General features: G+C 31.0%; 1 protein-coding gene across 4 annotated transcripts in view; it reads right to left on the reverse strand.

Annotated features, from left to right (window-relative positions):
• Positions 1-751: 751 nt before the first annotated feature.
• The window catches only part of LOC113509622 (uncharacterized), a 172566-nt gene continuing 150694 nt past the window's right edge, over positions 752-22623 (reverse strand). For all 4 annotated transcript variants that reach the window (XM_052899254.1, XM_052899255.1, XM_052899253.1 and 1 more), the window contains 2 exons: positions 3213-3322; positions 752-2935 (listed from right to left, as the gene is read on the reverse strand). In XM_052899254.1, coding sequence (XP_052755214.1) covers positions 2567-2935; positions 3213-3322 — 479 coding nt within the window. In that variant the 3' untranslated portion in view covers positions 752-2566. The remainder of the gene's footprint in view (positions 2936-3212; positions 3323-22623) is intronic.

Here is a 22623-nt window from a genome sequence, read left to right on the forward strand (position 1 = left end):
TACAACTTAAAAGAGGAAATAAATAAATAAAATGTTTATTATATATGTGATTAATCCAGACTTTATCCATTTCGTTTGATATTGAGTATACCATTGTTTATTTTTATAAAACAGCAGTAATCTCAACATACAGATTTCAGTCATTGTAGTAAAATTTTATATAAAAGTATGCATGGGATTTATATAAAAATAAAATGAGGGGTAAAAAATAATATACCAAAACAATCATTTTTGTAATTTTGTTTGTCTGTCTCTTTGTATGTTTATTCCAGCATCGTGCTAAAGTTTGTGGATTAAACTGGATGTGATTATCATAGCTATGTTTCTAATGTGTGTTGTGTAACTTAAAATCTAGCGCAAGTTTCATCTTGATACGCCATTTAGAAGTGCCCTAGTACACTAGTTTTTCTATTTTTGTAATTAATAAAAAAATGATTGTCCTTTTTGCTATATAGTAAAAACTCTAATAAATCATGAACATAGCAAAATAAAATAATAATCTAAATTCCTATGATTAACTGGGAGAGAATGCTTTTAGCATTAAGTCCGCCATGTACACATATTTGTACTAATGAATAAATAAATAAATCTTAGAATAATTATCAAACTCTTATGTTCCGGATGGTATAATACTGTTCATGTTTGTAGGCGACTTTTCATTATGTAAACCGTCGGTTTGTTTCTTTCACTTTATTGCCATTCTGAGTTGCATACAATTATGAAGAATTGTTAAAGAAAAAAAAAACACAAATTGCGAGTTAAATATTTAATTTCGTAATTTTTCTTAGCAATTACACGATTTCGTTCAGCGTCTGAATACTTATAATTAGACACAGTAATACAGTATAGTGTCATACTATTCAACAAAATTCATTATTTATTTAAGCGCATATTTATTTTGTTTAACTTGTTGTTTGGAATGTCATAACGTCTTCAAATGTAATTATATGGAATACAGGAGGAATGTAATATGACTTTAACACTGACAAAGTATACCAGTAAAATTTATTCGATAATATAAATCATTCATACAGGCAACCGAATGCATTCAAATATGAAACTATGGAGAAAAATATTTTAATAACCTTCGCTCTTAATACAATTGTATATCTATATGGCATACAGAATACAGTAACACATTTTACTAATGTTTGATTGGTTTTTTCATAATTTCCATATCGAGATATCAATAGTTACTTTATAATAAGAAAACAATGTCACTGAATTTTTTTTAAAGTAAATTAAATAATGATGGTAATTTCTAGAATATTTCGATTTTAAACGTTTTATATACTATTTTTATCCCGACATGAAAAGCGTACAATAATTTAATTCAGTTATTATATTTCCTTATGTTATATATCTTTTATCTACTCATAGTTTACAGACAAACTTAAAACACTACATTGCCAACGCAAAGTCGTACACTGCCACCACACTATGGCACAGATCTTAATATGTTAACATTAGGTATAAGTTCCACTATTTAATAGGATTGCTGGAATGGATATTAGTAAAATTGAATCACCACATTGTATTGTTATCTAGGAAAATTAGGCGACAAAGTATTGGGTCCCTTTATGAAAAATCGAGAATACCAGTCAGTACTGATTCAAAAACATAGAGAGATTCAAAAATCTATCGCTCCCTGTCGAACTCTTAAAATAATATATACAGAAACTCGTGAAACCATGCAATCAAAACAGAACAATATTCACATTATGAACGTTAGTAGGAAATGTTTCATTATATGAAGTTAAAGAAATCTAGGTTATATCAACTGTGGCTAATCACAAGAGAGCGGTTGGTAGGATAGATTAAATACCCATAATTAAATACAAAACATTTTAATACAACTTTACAACTAACATCTACGTTTATAAATTTCTGATTAACGTTTTTTTGATAAATAAGTAAACACAATTATTTTATTATATTTACAAGCGTAACACGATCGGTTCTTAATTTAACAGTAAAGCGTTTTAAATAATAACACACTGAGAATTGACGCAAAGGCCTTTTTGCTACACTTATGGCGAGCCATCCGGAACAATCGTGGGTAATATGAAGTCACAATGCGCTGTGCGCGCAGTCGAGATGGTGTCTTTGCTTGAGGGCTGGTACCGATATCAGTACCGGCATCACTTCCACGCACCAACTGCGGTGGTCTGTCGGAAGACTCGTGACTGACGAGACTACTATTTGCTCTTTCTACAGAAAACCTTTTTTTCCTTTTAGAACACGAGTCCGACCGTAGGCACAAGAGCAAACGAGCGCCACGATGTTACACGAGCTTAAGGAATTTCACAGGTCCGAACGTCGGTCGTTCCGGCTCGGCTTTTTCTCCCATTCAAATGTTTGCTCTCTCGCATCAGCTACCATTCATGCGGGCCGACGCCGCGGCCACCGCGGCTCACCTAACCTAACGCTATCCAGTCCTCGTCACTGTAATAATACTGCGATAGTTGACTAATACTCTGTCCACTCACAATGTCCATCTACAGCTGGCAACGGAACGCGCGAAGCGTAGAAGCGTAAATGAGCTGGTGATGAAACGACGGGGCACCTATGTTCCGTCGCAATTTTTTCGCCTCTGATACCTTCCGTGGTGGTGGCGGACGCCGTGACACGGTGGCTTGATGGAGTTCTGCGGTGGGGGCCGGAGTCTGCGCTGCGGCCGCCATTTCGGTAAGTCTCCTGCAAGCATGTTATTGTGCCTGTCCAAGTTGAAGTCATCACCACGGGCCACCTTCATGAAGTCCAAGCACTTGTGCACACGCTCTGGAAGGCGGCTCTTTCCTCGACGTAACTGCAAGCCTCGCCTGTTGAATCCTATATAGCGATCTTCGTTCTTCATCAGGTGATATCTGTTGTAGCCGTTCACAAATTCCTCTTTGAATAAACAATTCGGTTGTCTCTCCGCTTGAAATCTTGTCTGTGAACAATATTATATAAAATTATTATGGCATGTTTGTTTAAAAATGTAATATATCATATATTGCTTTGAACAGTTTATAATCTACAAATATAGAATGAGTAAAATTTTAGAAAATACATTTTATTTTAGATAAGAACGGATTATAAGGGTATAACTTAAAAACATAAGAAAATAATTAACTCTTTTTAAAATAATCGGCATAGATAAGCGTGTAGTTTCAAGAGTAGACAGTCTTAATGTTTCTTTATAGTTATATACTGTTATATCTACTCACCAATCGCCTGCCGACTAACTTGGACCGATTGAAGCATAGGTACATGTCCTGAATAGGGGAGTGGATGAGCAGTTCTAGGCTGAAGCCACGGGTACTGATGGTGAGATTCGCTGCAACAATACAAAATACTAATTTAAAACTATTGTCTCATTATGTAACAATAATAGAACTGGCCAATTCTTCTCGACTGGATCTTACTGCTGAAATACATGAGAGGGATTTTAAAAATTTGTATATAAATGACAAATTAATTACAAATTTTATATAATATACTAGCTATATTAGTTAACAATTATTGAGAAGAGCATAAACTGTGCGTATAAGAAATAAACAGAATCAACATCCAACTTTCTCGGCCTCCTGGGACATTATGAATTAATTAACTCATAAGCGCACAAATTGTTAAATAGAAAGTAAATATCTAAGGAATTTCTAATCATTACTCCCGCTTATGGTAATTCCTACACCCGGGGTGCATATTTTTCCCGTTTGAATCACACCGCTTGATTCCACCGAATAATAAATTCAATTACTAATATGTTAAAGAGAGACAGGTATATCGAATGCGACAAAATAATCGTTAATGATATTTGAACACTAATAAAGTTCAAAAATAAAAAGGTGATAAATATTAACTTATTGCTAGAGGTTAGATATTCTATACTTAAGACAGGAATGGTTTACATGATGCTGGAATTTCCGGAACGCCATTTACAATATTAGTCCGGGATATAAACAAGCATTATTTAATTCGATTCATATGATTTTATCGATTTTAAATTGATCTTATCGATATATTATTCTAATTTCTATACAAGGGATTATAGAAAAGTTATATGTAAGATTTAACCATCCAGAACCCAAAATATTTATGAAATAAGATTTTTCGTAAAGAAAATTGTGTCGCAGCGTGGAAATAATTTTTAAACTATTCATATAAAATCGATTACAAAGTCGATTATATTATAAAAGGTATATTGATTACAATAGGTATTTAATATTATACTTTTAAAAGTTAAAACTAAAATAATATAATAAAAAAGAACATAAAATGCCTCTAATACGATGTTATTATTACCTATCCTTTAAGGAGTTGTGCGTGAAGTTAGTAAGTTAATATTAGCTCAAACCAGATATCAACACGTTATAACCAAAAGATAATATTCCAGTTTTAATCGGCATGTAAGCCTACTCTATCGATTAAAGATATAAAGAGGAAAGTTCATGTCAAATGGAATTCGACGTTCAAAATCTATGGGACTTTAATAAAAAAAAGAATTAATATAAAGGTAAGTACTTAACACGGTCCGTGACACCACCCATGTCATTTCAATTAACATTAAAAGAAATAAAAATACTTCGATACCCAAGCATAGAATATAGAGAACATAAATTCGTTATAATTTTGATGATAAGTGAGTGAGAGTGCGAGAAAGTGATAGGATAAAAACCATAATAGCCGATATGACCGTTCACTGACAAGATTATTTTTATACCTATATTTTTTACTAGTATAAAAATTACATTGGTAGTAGAAGATATCATATGGGGGGAAGGTATAGTTAGTAATGCAGACTACCAGTCCCTATGCTAGCAATATGCACTGTCAGTTCGACCTCCACGTGGTCCCCTCTGAAAATCATCGTGCAGATGCATTGATCACGATGGGCCACTCATTAAATAAATAGGTACCGTATTTTGTTATATATAGGTTCGCTATATTTGAAAGAAATAATGAAGAAAGATAAGATATTCACATTTCTTTTCTACTTATTTTATACTTATGATCTTATGTATGTATTAATTATAACAGGAACCCTATTTGTAGGGTGCAGTAACTTTTTTTTTTTCATGCAACCTAGAATGGTAAACGAGCTGACGACTCATCTGATGGAAAGTTGCCTGTAGACATGAGCAGTAACATGGATATAACAGAGTATACTGTTTCGCCCATAATACCCCCCATGCGTTGCCATTTCTGAGGACTCAGATGTCTATTTAGTAAATTTGGTAGAGAAACAAACATCTGAATATCCAAATACATTAATATCTAAATAAATAAACTTTTACATTTATAAATATTTTATTATTAAAAAATTTGTAAGTACACTATATTTTAATATCAGTTAGATTGTTAAACAAACTATATAGATATATTAAAAATTCATCCATATCTTCATGAATTTATACATAAATCTTGCTATAATCTTATACATTTAATAATCTGCTTTACTAGTCTAGTCTAAGTAAACAAAAAAAAAGCCTTAAACAAAATGACCAAACAAGCGTCAATTCATTAATATTCCCATATCCCATGGTTGCATTACGTAAACAGGGTCTAAATTTCTTTCGAAACTAACTTAGTACGTAAACATTGCCCAACTATGTAATAGACGAAGGCTAATTTTGTAAAGACAACATAATCTCGAGTCGCCACGGCAAACGTTTCTCTTTGAAGAGAAGCCGACACATGAAATTTCACTTTTGTTTGACATTCCTCGATAAATTTATAGCTGTGCAATTCTTTGCTCTTGGAGGCGGTGCATATGCTAAAAATTTGTAATGCCAACACTTACAGTAAGAAGTTATGAGTATGAGAGATACATATTATCATGTTATTTTAATACCTTAATATTATCATCCCAAGAAAATAATAGTAATAAACAAGAAAACAAACAAAAAGAGTATACTGTGTTAATATTATATTCGATGTTCTTAAAAGTAATAAAAAATTAAAAGTAAGAATAAAAAAATATATTTTTTACCTAATAATTAATTATTAATAATTTATAATTAATTATTAATAAATTACCTAATAATTAATTATTGACTGTATCGCACGACTTCGCTCGAGTAAATTTAAATAATATAAAATATCCATATAAAGTAAATAATATGTTAATTTACGAATAATCCGTCTACATTCCATATATCAAGTGTTGATGAACAAACATCTTTATAAATTTCATATTTATTAGTAGCGTTTACTCTCTCTCTCTGTTTAGCGTAACGGTTAACAGGCATCAGGCATTAATTCCGCCCTGTAGATATTTTAACGTATATTTTACCGTATATTTTATGCATATTTTAACGTATGCAAAAATATAAATAAATAAATAATAGTATCATCATATCAGCCGTTAATTGTTCAGTGCTGAACATAGGCTTCCCTCTACTGCCCTTATGGGGATAAAAGGAGTTTTGCCAGTAGATGCCACGTTTAGCAATCAGGTAGGCAACCGCAGTCAGGCTTTTGGTCATGTTTGAAGAGGGACGCCGCTCATCCCTCGACTATTAAGTATCCTGAGTCGCCTTTTACAATACCAATGGAGAAGGAAGTGGTAGCCTATTTGATGTCGGGACCACACGGCCTAGCCTTACAATATAGAAGGCTATAAACAAGAACAATCAACAACAACATAACACAGTTGATATATATGGATGGTAATTAACTAAATTAATTATCTTATTGACCAACAAATGACAGGTATGCAATCAAAGACGCCATGTTTATTTGTCGTTCCTATTCACATAGCACGTTGAACAATTGTACAACTATTTCAACGTGCGAGGAGCCTGTTTGCTGATAAATTATCGTAATAAATGTGAGACTATTTTAATTAGATTAAAGGAAAACTGTATCGAATTGACGGATTACTCGAGCATAATTTTCTCATATATGAGTGATTTTTTTATAGATTAAATATAAATGAGAATAAAGTCTGGTCAGTTGTGCCAGTGTAATTTATTCATGAGTAAAACCATAATGGTTTTCAGAGGGTCCCGTGGACCTCAACTTAGTAAGGTATATTATAGTATAGTAATGCACCTTTAATCCCCATTACTAACAATTAAATGACAATAATAATCATCCATTTGTTAGAATATCTAGTTTTGGAATTCAGACAGTAAAGAATCTATTGTTTTTCCTAAGGAACTAAATCTTTTAAAAAAGTATGTACCTGATGTTTTATATATTTGTTGTGTACAGACATTCATAAAACTGACGCATGTGAACCAAAGTTTATGAATGACCAACACGGCGGGGTCATCGTCCGATTGTCGTTATCGGACTATCGGTCTAATCTCGCTTGCCTGAATTTTCATTGCAACATTTTATTATATGAAAATTACATAGTAAATAGCCGAGTAGTTATTCGAATTAATTATTATAAGGACTGTGAGATAAAGCATTTTGTTTTTATTTATTGGCTGAAAATAGATATTATTAAGCACACGTATTTTTAATATTTTGTAAATAAATCAGTTAAAAATATGAATTGAAATTAAAAAAATAATTTATCAAAATGAAAATAAGAATACCTAACTTCGATAAATATTAATATTATATAGATACGTACTTTATATCTAGTTATCTGTCTATACATATATCACAATATATCTAAGTTCTATGAAACACGATTATTGGTTACATACGATAAATCATAGATACTTTAATCTACCCACCATATTACTACCTGATTAACTATGTTTGTGATTCAATAAGGCATATAGGGAAAGAATAGGATTATTATTAATGGGCAATATATCCCGTCAGGTCGGCCTCCATGCGGTTACCTCTGGAAACAATTCTGATTAATTCTTGTAGAATTCTTTACAATGGGCTAGCTAATCTGCTTTCACCTTCACCTATTATCCCTCACTGAGGCCTCTCCAGCGTATACCGATAGTGCAGGCGAGGTTACCATTCCATTATCTTCCTATAAAAAAAGACTAAGACATATATTCTTTTAACTGTATACCTTCTCAACAGAAGAAACACACTACTTTTTTCATAAATATAAACAATATCTTTAGTAATATTATATCACTATTTTTTAACTACGACTTCGTTCTTTATACTGGGATAATTTGATTGGCGAGAGACAAAAAGTAATAATAGAGTAGAGTCTCGATTATTCGAACATCAATTATCCGAATATTCGATTATCCGGACAAGACAGGACGAATCGAATCCCCTATAGTTGTCGTCGCATCAGAGATTTAATCGCAATGAAAATATGTGATTCATTACGCCAAAGATTAAAAACTAATTATTTCCAAACAAAATTTTAAGTTACATAGGTATGTAATCCATTATCTTTGTAGCTCGTAATTTTTTTATATTGTACATCCAAATGACGTATGTAAAACCATTTACATAATAAAAAATATTAAAATTTTGAAATCAATTAGCCGGATTTTCGATTATACCGAATACCCGTGGTTTTATTTGATTCGAATAATCGAGGTTCTACTATATGTGTATATTCGCACCAAATTACATGACGATTGATTAAATCATTAAAGCGCCGACAAACAAATAAACAGTCTCACTTTCACATTTATATATTGAAAAGGAAAATTTGAAAGTGCCTTGTTTGTTTCTTACCTCTTGGCTCGACAAATCGCCATGAAATTTGGCATACGCATAATATTTGGGATGGAGATAGCCTTGTATCCCGATAATCTGGGAACTATACTAAATTATTCCTGATAATCAAGGAGGAGAAGGTCATGCACGCAAAGTCACACGTACAGCTAGTTTAATAAGAAATATATAATAGCGATCATTTATTAATATTCAGAACTGGTTTTAAGCAGCTTTTTTTTATTATTTATCTTGTTTTAAATATTTGAGAGTAGGTATCGTTTAATCTTCTAAATAATAGCCTGTCACATATTTTATACTCAAGTATGAATCCGTATAATATCGTATATTATTTGATATTTAAATCTGCATTAACCCATTTTGTTCATAATATTTACAAATACTTCTAACAGTACTAAACTATTGTCCGATTGAATTATTATTTAGGTTTTTTTTTTTATTCAAGTTAAATATTTTGAAAACCATTTAGTGTCTTTGTTATTTTGTATAACTGAAATAATTTAAATTTCCTTAATTTAAATTTCCGAGGGATGGGCAGCAGCGTATGTTAAGGTATTTATAATACCTTAACATAAGCTGCTGCCCATCCCTCGACCATTAAGTTAGACCCTTAGCCATCTCATAAATGTAAAAGTGATTTTGTATATATGTTACTTTATTGGATTACTTTATTGACACCAAAACCAAATATTACAAGAGGAGGAAAGGGATTTTCAATAATAGAATCTAACCGTCCCATTGCTAGCAATATACCCTATCAGGTCGACCTCCACGCGGTTCCCATTGGAAACCATCGTGGTTAATTCTTGTGCAATTCATTATGATAGGCCACCTGATCTACTTTCATCCTTTCCCATCATCTCTCACTGGTGCCCTACTAGCGTATACCGATAGCGTAGACGGGGTTACCATTTCATTTTCACTCATAACAAAAGCCAAACATTATAAAGGTTGGCCGGTTACACATAGATAGAGAAGGATTACCACTTTTATTTCGATCACGCGAATGAAGTCGCGGGTGTAAGTATACTCGTAATTACATACCTTATATCTGTAAGAGATAGTGATTATTTCTAAGAACTAATCTAAGAGCCAGCGTGTCTCGTTCAACGTTTCGGTAGAAACAATCTTTATCGTATCGTCCTTGTGCATACCAATCATAAAGTAAATATTTTATAACATCTTCACGTAATTTGCGTCACAGAGTAATTAAGAGTGGCAATGGATTTTGAAGTAGATAAAAGGTCTCGTTCCGTGTTCCACGTGCAGATTTGACATACAAAACATACTGAAATATTAAATTCATTATTTTATCATGAAGCATTATCATATCAGCCTTTAACTGTCTACTGTTGATTACAAGTCTCTCCCTTAGGGGGGTTTTGCTAGTAATTGCCACGCTTGGCAGGAGGACTTAGATTTAGTTAGACTTTAGAGATGTTTTAAGAGGGCCGCTGCTGCCCATCTCTCGTCTTCCCTTACTCGCTTCTTTCGCGACACTCACGGGAAAGGAAGGGGTGGCCTATGCTATGCCGGAATCACAAGGCCAATTTATTTAATTATCATTGTTTAATTATATTATATGCAAATAATTTTCTTAGAAAAGTAATAGTAAAATTTGAAATATATTTTCATACCATAATTTTTACTACTCACTTCTTTAATTACTTTAATTAAATATAATTTCCACATTTTTTTATATTATTTTTTTTTTGGATATTTGCACTATAATATTTTATTTTATATTATCGTGCAAATATCCTATTTTTTAAACATTCATTACGAAATGTGTAAACTTGTTATTCGTAATAATTAGTGGAATGTGGGCGTTTTACTATGACTCACTATCATTATAAAGTAATGTGTGATTACTTCAACTATGTTTTTTTCAAAAAACAAGTCTAAATCTATATCTATCTATAATAATAGTTTCGCTAAAACATAATAAAATCTACCATTTCTAACATTAATGACTATTGACCTGTTTGTTACCTCATTACGTGAAAATTGTTAACTTGGTGTTGCTCAAGATATTCATCTTTGATGCCCATCTACCAATCTATCCTTGTACCAAATTTTATTCAAATCCATTTAAAAAAAAAAAAAACATAGAAACATCTTTACGAACTCGTATATTTAATCGTATACAATATAGTAAGATCTATTAAAAAAAATCTTTATACAAATACATTAAAAAAAAAAACAATGAGCGCGGCGCTTCAATCGCTAGACATGCGGCGGCTAATTATCATGGTGCTTTCAGATAAAGCGAAATCCCACAATCAAGGTTTAAATGTGGCGTCGTGTATATAAACAAGAGTCGCTGTGGATAAGCACAAATCCCGCGGGATAACGCTGCGGTAGGTTGTGTTTGTCGGAAATCTTGAGTATTTCAAAACGCTTCCTTGGTAGCTGGGGAACTGTTCTCATTGTCACTACGGAAATTGACATTTTAAATAATTTTATGTATATTAATAGTATAGCGAGGGATGGGCAACAGTGTCCCTCTTAAACATCTCTAAAGCCTAACTGCAGTTATCAATCCACTTGCCAAGCCTGAATAACTGGCAAACCCCCCAAGAGGGGTGGCTTATGTTCAGCAGTGGGCAGTTAACCTTTCTTTGCATACTGGTAGAAATTTCCATCATAACATTGAGTACCCAAAAATTATAAAAAAGAACAATTTCACTTTAAGGTGATCGTGTCTGGATACATTTTTAATGTTCATTGCAGAAAAAAAACCATAGCTGTTAAATTTATGTTTTTAACCATTTTTCCTTTAATGTTGAACATATATTATATCATCTTAATTTATTTCACCAATAAAAAAAATCATGCAAAGAAAGGGCAGAGGCTGAAATGATGATGATATTAATAGTATATACATATACGACACGCCTGTCTCCTATTGGGACAGACAGAAATAATGCAACGCCAAATGTTCCGATTCATATATACCTTTTTATTTCCTCTATATTTCTCAATCCACAGATGTAGTGTAATCTAAGACTCGATCTATTTATACAAGCTCAGTGGTTATTATTATTGTCGTTTAAATAATTGCTGTATAATTGCATTAAAATCTCATTGATATTTTCTTTAAAATATGAAATATTCATTTTTAAATACGAATACGCATCTGGAAATAAATTTAATCTAAATTATTTCTCTAAATGATTATTTCTGATGTGCATATGAGAATAGGAAGCAATATTTCAAAAAGATAAAACTGTATGTAAGGTAATTCATTTTATTTTTTACCGTTACCTTCATTATATTATGTGCATGTTAGAAAGTTTATCACTTTAACACTAAAATGTAACGGATTCAGATATCAATCTATTGGCCCCACCCACGCACTGTGATAGAAACAACGTAATAGTAATCTATACACTAGACATATTATGTTAAATACATTTTATGATTGGGCGCTAAAATGTATTATGTACTCATATATGTATACGCATACTCACTCAACGGAGTGGTAGTAAACAATTATTAACTTATCTATTATAATAATTATCTCTAATTTTCTAGAATACGTATATATATTGTATCTCGAGGATTAGCTATCTGACTTTACAAATTCATACGTAAATAGCGTTATTTTTTTAGAAAAAAAATCGACTTTAGTCTTACCGATATCCAATTTTTTTTCCTAAACGACTATTTACATCAAGATTTTCACGGATAGACAGAAAGAACCGAATTCTAGGTTTATTTAGTCAGTTATTATGATAACTAATGGTATTAGTCAAAATGCTTAATTTTATTAAATAAATTTTAAGAGAAGTTGACAAGGATTTTTTTTTCAGAATATTTACATGCCCAATTGCACGCAGATTATTACACTTTTCAATAAAAAGAAAATTAGTAATATAAATATATTAAAATAAGGCGTCATTCAATAAAATTAAAAATATATGTACAGAGAGGGGTAATGTTTAAGTAATATGAATATTAATTTTAGGCATTAATTAACCGTAAATTTAATTTATGTACAGTTCTTAAAAAGAATTATAATCGTCGTTTACTTTAAGCAACAATTAAAGTAATCCTTAATGATATTATACATACGAAAATGAGTTCTTGCTCCTTAAGCTTCTAGCTTAATCAATCACTATGATATTTATGGAATGGAAAAGGATATCATATATATAGATATAGGATGTTCTTTTTATAATGGTCAAATACCATATCCCGGTCACACCAACAAAACTGCTGGAAAAAGCTAGAACAATGTGTAACTTATAACTTATGTTACCGTACGGCAAAGTGACAACGGAGACAGGTACGTGCAAGTAAGCGCCCACAGCTACAGGATATAGATAGAGATTTGAAGGATTTATTCTGTAAACACGGTTAACTAGACATCTTAATCCTAACTAATTACTGCATGTAGTAAAAGAGTTTAAATTCAAAAAAAGAAAACTAAAAGAAGCCGCGAAATTATTTGCTTAATGCGTTTCGAAATAATTGTTTCAGTTCACGCAAGTAGTTCATTACTAAAAAACTAACTTAACTGAACTACAGAAGTAGTTCTATATTGTAGGGTTTATACTTTTTATATTTATTGACACTGGCCGCTCAATGAATGGGTTTTTCAATCGATTTAAAAAAAAGAATAAGTTCATTTTTTGTGAAACCTCAATTATGGAAATCAATATTGTATTTAGATTAATTTTGATGATTGTTTTATTGAAGAAGTTTAATTTTAGAGTGATCCATACTTATTTTCGTATTTTCAATTTTATGATAACGTAGACAGACGAATATACATTTTATATGTAAAGTTTATAAGGAATGAAATAAATAAAAAACTCGTAAATAAAAACAAAATTGAATATTTTTGCTTACTTTGTTACTAATTGTTTTTATTAGTTATTACTGTATGTTTTAGTGCAATAAAGAATATATAGTTAATTTTAATGCATAAAAATTAGCGTCGATATGTTGTTTTTTTATGCATATTTTACGTGAATGTTAAAAAAAAAGTTCTCAATTAGATTGTATTTTTTTTATTTTTATTACCTCATAACTCGGTCAGTTATAAGGCGATTTGGAAAATTCTTTTTTTGTCCGAAGTGATATGCTTACAGATTGACCTCATAGAAATTTTATCTAAATCGGTTTGGTTTTTAAAACAAAATAATTGGTTTTGCGACAAAAATCAGATAGTTATATAGGCACATAATCTTAATTATAGTTAATACATATTCCCACAAACAGATTATAGTGTGTAAGCATAATTATTATACATATTATGTTTTCTGTAAATGAAAATACATTATTAAATATAAGAATTATACGTACACTGTGAGTCATACGGAATATTGCGTTATTTTTCTAATCTTTATAGCAATCTCATCATTATTAAAATGTCATAACAATTCCCCATAAAACAACATGAATTAATAATATTGCTAATGTTCATGTTCTGTCAACAATATTGCCTATAATAAGATGTATATTATATTTAATGTATTCCTGGTCATAAATGTAGGACCTTCGTCTTTTCCTTATCAATCTTCCTTATGCACATATTTGGTGACGTCACTGTTGCATCAAGACCTAAGATCGAGACTCGTCCGGCATTTGAGACGTGTTTACAATATATTTTGACGTATTTCATTCACTTTTGCTTTTAATTACGAATACACTATATCTTTGCAACCGTTTTAAAAACAAATACATGGAATTATTAATTTCACGTTTTTTTTTTTTATTATGTATACAATATATTGTATTTTTCAACCAATGATACATTGTCAATCATTTCTAAACTAATTTTCAGAATATGATTATTTTTGTTTTAATGGAAATGCTCCACATGGCGTCTTAGATGTTGTTTTCTAATAAAATAATTTAATTATATAATTTTCTAAATGACAGCTTCCTTAGAATGTAACAACTTGAAAATAAGAAATGAAGCAATTTTAAAATAAAATAACAATGAGTGAAAATGTCGGTGTTTGTCGGTAACTGTCTATCTGTCTATTTTTGCCACTAGATACATTAAAAGATAGAGAGAGCCGATCTCTATATACATTTTGTTTGATTGACTATATCTATCGTCAATCAATCAATGAACATTAACGTTCCATCGCTGGTCATAGCACTCTCGCCAGAGGATCGGCATTACCCTACTATTAATACATTGGCATTGGCCAGACTGTATAAATTTACATTACAGTAGTAATATATTATTTTATACCTGTATACATTATCATAAAAAAGTTAATATAATATGATAAATAAAACATCTCATTGCGGATCCCTTGATCTATCATTATCATGTTTCCGTCTAGCCTGCATATGACCGCAACATTATGTGGCATTGACATCAATCTTTGAGTACCTACTGACAATTGCCAAGAAATCGCTATTCGCTGTTTTTATGCTATCTAGATTTCATGTACATGTATATATATATTCTTTTACTTTCATACATACATCATATTCTTATTATTTTATTATTTATTTGTTCAAGAAAATTATGTCGTAGTTATTATATAATTTTGATATGAAAAAGCGTTTAAGTTTAACCATAGAATGTGCCACCCCTTCTTTTCCCGTGGTTGGTAAGAGGCGACTAGTGGAACTTAATGGTCGAGGAATAGGCTTGGCTTAATAAATAACAAGAAAATATTTATCAAAATTTTTAGGTCTGAAAAATATAGAAAAATATCTATTTAGACATTCCTATGTTATAGAAATAAAATAAATATGACAGCCTATTAAATAAATTTCGTATAAAAATCAGATCAACTGAATCAACTGAATAGATTTACGGACTGAGAACAGAGTTACAAATTGATGGATACGATACGTATCATTGATATTCATATAAGAATACAATAATATTTTAATTGAAATATTTTAATTATTAATAAACATAATAAAATATACCTACTTACCACACGCATACACGTTACGATAGGGTGTTACGTGATACAATACGCATGAAAAAGATAACTCTTTCAGTAATATTCCATTAGTTGATTTCAAGATTGAAATATAAAGCTTGCATACCTCTACTGATTCAATGACTATCAGAGAGAGACTTTTTCAATTGCTTGGGTACCTCTGTCCTATTCGTGTTTCAACCGTGAAGCAGTTGTGTTTGCATGGCTGTGTTTCAGTTTGAATAGTGGGATATGGCAGTGAATGTACAGGATACAGAGAGAATAATAACGACTGAAATGATGATTAACGATGATAGGAAGAATGACGCTTTAAAAAAGCACTTGTAGCTCAATTTATTGGCATCAAGTAGCTTGTGTACATTATATATTGTGGGTTAAAGTTTAAGATATGGTCACTATCATTTTCTTTCGTATATTACATATTCGTGTGATAGTAGAGATTCGCATTCGAAAATCTTTGTCTTGAATTACCGACGACAATTTAATATGTTCTCGAAGCATAAAGCAAATAAGAAACATTTATCAACAATCAAAATATTAATTTAAAATAACTCAAAACTTGTACCAACTTTCATCACCATCCATGGCATTCAAAAACTCTTTAAAAACTATATTTTACGAAGGATGATGTACCTGTGCAGGCGTTTACTATCAAGTGAGAATAATCTTTATACATGAGTGTCGCCCTCATTGTAAAAAATAAGTTTTTCAAACTCAAAACAACCTTCATACTATCATACAACTGCACTTCGATGATCGGACAAAATATGTTTGAAAAGTCTCCATTATCCAATAGGCGCCACCGTTATCTACCAGTAGGTATGCCATTAGATCTTGTCACGATTATAGGCTTTAGATTGTCAGATAGCAATATATGTGACAGCAGCGATTTTTCGAAACACTAGACCTAGAAATCTAAACATGGGGATGTAGGTGACATGTTAAGTGCTCTAACTGTGTCAATAGCACTAAATGGAAACAATGGAATTCAGTTTTTATATTGATAGGCTTTAGAGTCATACTCTTTCGTTTCGTAGTAAGCCGTTATCGAGCGATATGATTAAGAAATTTGTCAATCGAAATAGGGTCAAATGGTCCTGATAACACGGCGGACATCACCAAAGCACTGATAACGACAATATATTGTTTCTAGACGGAATTTCTCAATTTGAAATTTATATTACTTAAGTATAGATAATTATAAAATAACCCAACTTTTTACTGACTGAGGAAGGGATTTTTTTAATGGATGATAAGGAAGTGATAAACCCGCTTGCGCTAACGGTATACGCTGGCAGGGCACCAGTGATGCATGATAGGTGAGAATGAAAAGGCAGGTCAGTTAGCCCATCGTGATGAATACACCTGAAAGTTAGCAAAATGGTTTCCAGAAAGGACCACGTGGAGTTTGACAGGACATTGCTAGCAATGGAACTGGTATTTTTTTATACAACTTAGAATGGCAAACAAGCTGACGGCCCACCTTATGGAAAGCGGTAACCATCGCTTGCAGTAAACTATAGTTCACATTACTAACATCCCTTTCCCTGTGACGAAGGGGTTGTACAGAGGTGTCTAATATACACATAATTGTATGTGACTTTCCATCATCTTCTATGATCTTCTTAAATAAATCCCAGGTTATTCATCCGGATAATGTCTTACAAACAATATATGTACGCGTATGTGTTATATATCGCTGTATTAAACAACCAGTAGATCATTCAACTTACGATACAGAACTTTAGTTTGCGCTTTCTGAAATGGGGACTTATGCCTTTAAAAGATTTCCTATAGCATAACTTGGAAAAAATACCTACCCAGTTTTAGTCTCTAACTACGCTATCAAGCTATTATTTAATTCAAATTATCTTATCTGAAATATTTAATATGTGACCTTAATTAGATATTGAATAGGCCTTCACTTTTGATCTTTAATTTATTTACTATATTTTTAAAGCAATTTTATAATTACGATAAATTTACACTATATAAATATAAGAAATATAAAGTAAGTTGTTTTTAGTAGTTAGTTCTTTGTAAGTTTAATCAATTCTATTTTCTTATACTTTTTATACGTTGTTATAATTTTATTGTTATTGAGCTATATATTTCTTTAAAAATATATAGCTCAATAACAATAATTCAAAATAAAAAAAATAATTCATAATATATCATTGAATTAAATTAATTTAATCGATTCTCTTTTTATCCCAATCAATCATTATGGTCCCGATAACGCGGGCAATATCGTAGAGAAAGTTAGTTAAGTGTTCTAAACTAGTATTTAACTGGCTTTTATTCGTGATTTTTTATAATATATCATAAATGAACTATGTACATGTGTATTAATTTTCACAGTAACTATGTTACACTCATTTTATGCATGTGCATATTGCAGGCACTTTAGTAACTGTACCCAATAATAAGAAGGTTGTAAAAAGAAATTTTAAACAAACCGTTGCATTGTTACTATGTAAAATGTTTACGTACGTTACATTATATTTTTATTCGCGGCATCAACACACCTCGGACCACCCAACTGGTTATTTCAAACAGATGTTTTACTCGTGATGGCTATAAAATTGGTGATAACACTATGAATTTATAGTTCGTGTTCATGTGCGAATATTATTAATTAAAACATTGTCATGATTGACTATATGACTATGTTAAAGCACTTATACAGGGTGAAATCGGAATCATTAGCATCATTTTATGAAATTGACCTAGCAATAAAATTAAACACTTTCCTCAAATAAACGTGAATGTAAAAATGACAAAACAAAATTAAATCTACTTTAGCCTTTATTAGCATCTGAACACAATTTGTAAGACCATAACTTTTTTTCAGTATTTTTTCTATATAATTATATATATAATGAATTTGTTATACGACCTTACAAGAGGAATATTTTTAATATCAGTCGTATTAAATAGCATCCATTCAGAAACACCCACTTTTATTGTGACCGTGCAGTCATCAAATTATCGGAATAAAACCAAACTCATTGAAATGCGCATCGCTATAAATTGTATTTGAAATACTACAATAATGTTTGTATTTATCTACTCCTGCATTAACAGAGATAGGTTATTGTACTATTTTCTTGTAGATATAAAGATGCCCATTAAATCTTATTTAAAAAAAAATACTAGTGTTTTACTTCATGCGGATTCCTTTTTATTAATTAAAAACATTTAGAAAAAAGGCCTAATTTATAATGAATATATTGTAGTTAATTAAATTATTTCATCGTCTACATTCTCAATTAACATTAAGAACAAATATTATTTTATTTGTAAATAATAAAAAAAAATATGGTTTTATATTTTCGACGTCGAAATATTTTAAGTAAACCTACTAATACAGTTTAAAAACATACTTTTCAAAGATATTTTAATAACATAGGTAACTACTATACAGGAAAAATGTGCTTAAACTTTTATTCCATTTTGAATTTAAAACCTAAACAATTCTATCCATTTCTAGTATAGAACAAAAACAACTAGTTAATTCTAGTAATTTCAAACAACAAGTCACGCCACTTATCCACTAATTATGCAAACGAAATTGTCACACAACAGCTAACCATACAATAACTGCTAACAAAGCATTGAATTGGTTGCGCTACCAAAAAAAGTACACATGTTACCTAGTATAAAATTTAAATGTTATGACAACAAAAAATTCAAAACAAACAACTTGAAAACAAGATTATTTTTTCTAAATTTATTAACACTGAATCCATAGTGTTCTAAGAATTTATTAAACGTTCTATCAAAAATCTAAACGGAGTCATTATATTCGAAATCGGTTATTTTGTGCGCAAATTATTTTATTTCTTTTATATTAGATTATAGGAAATTAATGAGGGTGCGTGCGTGTGGTATAACCATTTTTTTGCGAAACAGAGGGCCTTGTGGTTCATTATTATATTTTAAGTTACAACAACTTAATTTGGGAAGGCGCCGTACCGCCTACGTCGTTTGATTTCATATAATTTTCATACCGCCAAATGTTATTTCGATGAATTGCCACAAAAAATCAACCACCATAGAAGTGTTATGAATGCGCACATTTTGAATGGTTTGTGTTATTTCTGTCATTGTGAATAATTTAGTGAGTTAAAAAGACGTCTTTTAAAATAAGAAATTATTACGAGAAGTACAGATTTCGAATTATTTACGTTATTTATAAAAATAATAATAGTCATATCAATAATAATTGAAAATAAATCATTCACGTGTTTATTTATTACAAGTAAAATTACATTATAATTACACAATTTTTATATTTAATTTTTTTTAAGAAACAAAGAAAGAGCAAGCAATGTTATATTAAAAATAAAAAAAAAATTAAAAGTGTAACTTGTATTTATATGCATATAAAAAGCAAGAGACACTAAATGTAAACAAATTCGATCGATTTTTAAATTTAGAAATACTAAATTGCCACCACGCTCCCGTTATATTCGGCCAGTTATATTTCTAACGTGCTATAAATAATTAAATTTCGTTATCAACACTTTAAATCTAATTTTAATTAAAAAGCGTCACATATTTCACGCGGTATTCGGTGGTAGGCGGTTCAAGACGTCCGATGAGATGTTAACCGTCCAGTTTTAAAAGAGCTACAATTTGTTCGTAGGGTCGTTAAAATTACTAGATAATAGAGATCACATGAAAATGGTGATGCAATATTAAATCGTTAAATTTAATATTGGCCGTGTAGTTTCTTTTATTGCTTCACAACTAACACGTACGCTAACACGGGTCAAGTGATTAATTTTTTTTCCTCGCAACAAATAAATGTTTATTCTCACGCGATTATTGTTCTTTTTCGATTAATGGTTCCTGTTCATTGTTGATTTATTTGTAGAAAGTGACTTCTTTGTATACGTTGTTTGATATTAAGTACTTGTTGCTAGTGTAGATGAACCAGTGACAGAAATAAGGCATTAGAAATAGAACGGTAGTATATACAACAGGAAAAAAGGTTCTCGAGTGGCGACCTCGTATAGGCAAACGCAGTATAGTAATAATAGATAGAACGACGACGTCGAATGCGATGCTTCGATGCGATGAATGATGCTGCACTGACTAGTGTACGTGATAACTTAGAATTCCTTATATTGAAGTTATGTTAAGCATAAGGTATGTTAAGCAGTGAAAAATTTTACGCTCGAAATGAAGTCCTTACTTCGATATGGGGGTTTAAAAGGTTATTTTTTTTATTCAACTTAAAATGGCAGACAAGCTGACGGGCTATATGATGGAAAGTAGTAACCATCGCCTATAGACACGAGCAGTACCATGGATATAACAAAGTAGGTATACTGTTTTGCCTATGATACCCCCTATGCATTGCCATTCCTGAAGACTCAGGTACCTCTGTACCCTGTAAATTCTCTGCCATATCCCACCCTTCAAACCGAGACACAATCATGCAAACACAACTGCTTCAGGGTAGAAATACGAATCAGATAGAGGTGCCCAAGCAAACGACTTTTGTACAAATTTTTCTGTAAGTTTCTGGTAAATTTTATCTAATTAAGATTTTATATAAAATTAATGAAAATCGAGACAACTTGACGCAATATAATAGATGTAAATCATAATATCTTTATAATTAATTACGTGTTCGAATGCTGATATGCAACTGTCGTAGACATTATTAGGTCACTAGTTGTACGTGTGTAATGTGAACTTCGAAAGACGATGCGCTTAGCGCATATGCAACAGCGAAGTAAATTGAATCATTCATTATTAAACAAAATTATTTTTTATACACCAAAATACAAAGTTCAAATTCTCCTTAAACGAATTGAGGTAGGAATGAAGCTGTTTGTGAAATAAGCACGACATTCAATGAACCTGCATATTGAATGATCGTCATCAAATTCCTTTGCGATTCGTGCGATTTTCGATAACGCTGTTCGTATTAAAAGAGACAAAGGAGTAAAACACTTAACACTTCATAAGGAAAAGTGTACCGATATAGTTGGTCTTTGTACTCGTAATGAACTCTCGATAATTCTTGAGCAAACGACAAGCCGCGCGAATGTTATAAAAAAAGAAATGTGAAAGTATGTTTTATTTAAACAAATCACTGTGCGAAAAGTTGCGTGCTTTTAAAGTAAATATTAAGTAATTTGACAGCGAGTGTAATATTACATACTCGCAAACGCGATAGCTTTCGCCTAAGACGAATAAAATAATTTAAACTAGCATCGCAGAAATAGTTCCAAAATGGTGACTCGATAACGTAATTGCTAAGCCTTGTTATAAAAAAAGTAAACTAGTAGAATTTATGGCTGTGCGTCGCATAGTCTTTTTAGTATCGCCTTTATACAGTGGAAGCAAAAACAAAACGAGCTCTGTACTGTCGTCGTTTAATCTAAGTTCTACGTACAAATTCTTAGGAATTTCTTAAAAACCATCACAAAAGCATTTTAAAATGTAACTAGAAATCCAACTATAAAAAATAATTTGAAAGCATTTTTTAACTGTTATATTTATTAACTGTTATAGCTTAGTATAATTATTCTATGGTAAATTATATTAATATGGAAAAATTAAATATTTTTTTAAAAGGTTCTTATAATTAAAAAAAAAAACGCTAAATATAAAAAAATATTGAAATTAAATATATTTTTCAATCATCTGATTTAGACTTTCGTTGACCAAGCATAATGTACGGCAATCGTTTAGACTAGAATAAAATTTAATAGAATGTGATCATAAATAAAGAAAGAAAAAAGTAGCGAATAAGACGGGAATTTCTGTTAGTATTACAATTCCCTTATAATGTAACCTTTTGCGTTTGTCCAAGTTCCCGTACTATATCACAGTGTACCTGCAGCGGGGACTGGCCGTTGACCCTTCAAGTATTGACATATTCATATAGTTTCTCACGTCTAGCTTACCAACCAACACGATTACAGAATGCCAGGATGTACTATGGAAAAGCTAATCATGCAATGTTTTTCACAGATATATTTCGAAATATTAGGAAAGAAAATTTTAGACTTCAAACAATTTTTAGGGCTTTATAAGACAAATACAGAATGACAAAAAATATTTGAATGAA

This window comes from Galleria mellonella, unplaced genomic scaffold, assembly GCF_026898425.1.
Source record: "Galleria mellonella isolate WM207_F2 unplaced genomic scaffold, CSIRO_AGI_GalMel_v1 utg57, whole genome shotgun sequence".
NCBI lineage: Eukaryota > Metazoa > Arthropoda > Insecta > Lepidoptera > Pyralidae > Galleria > Galleria mellonella.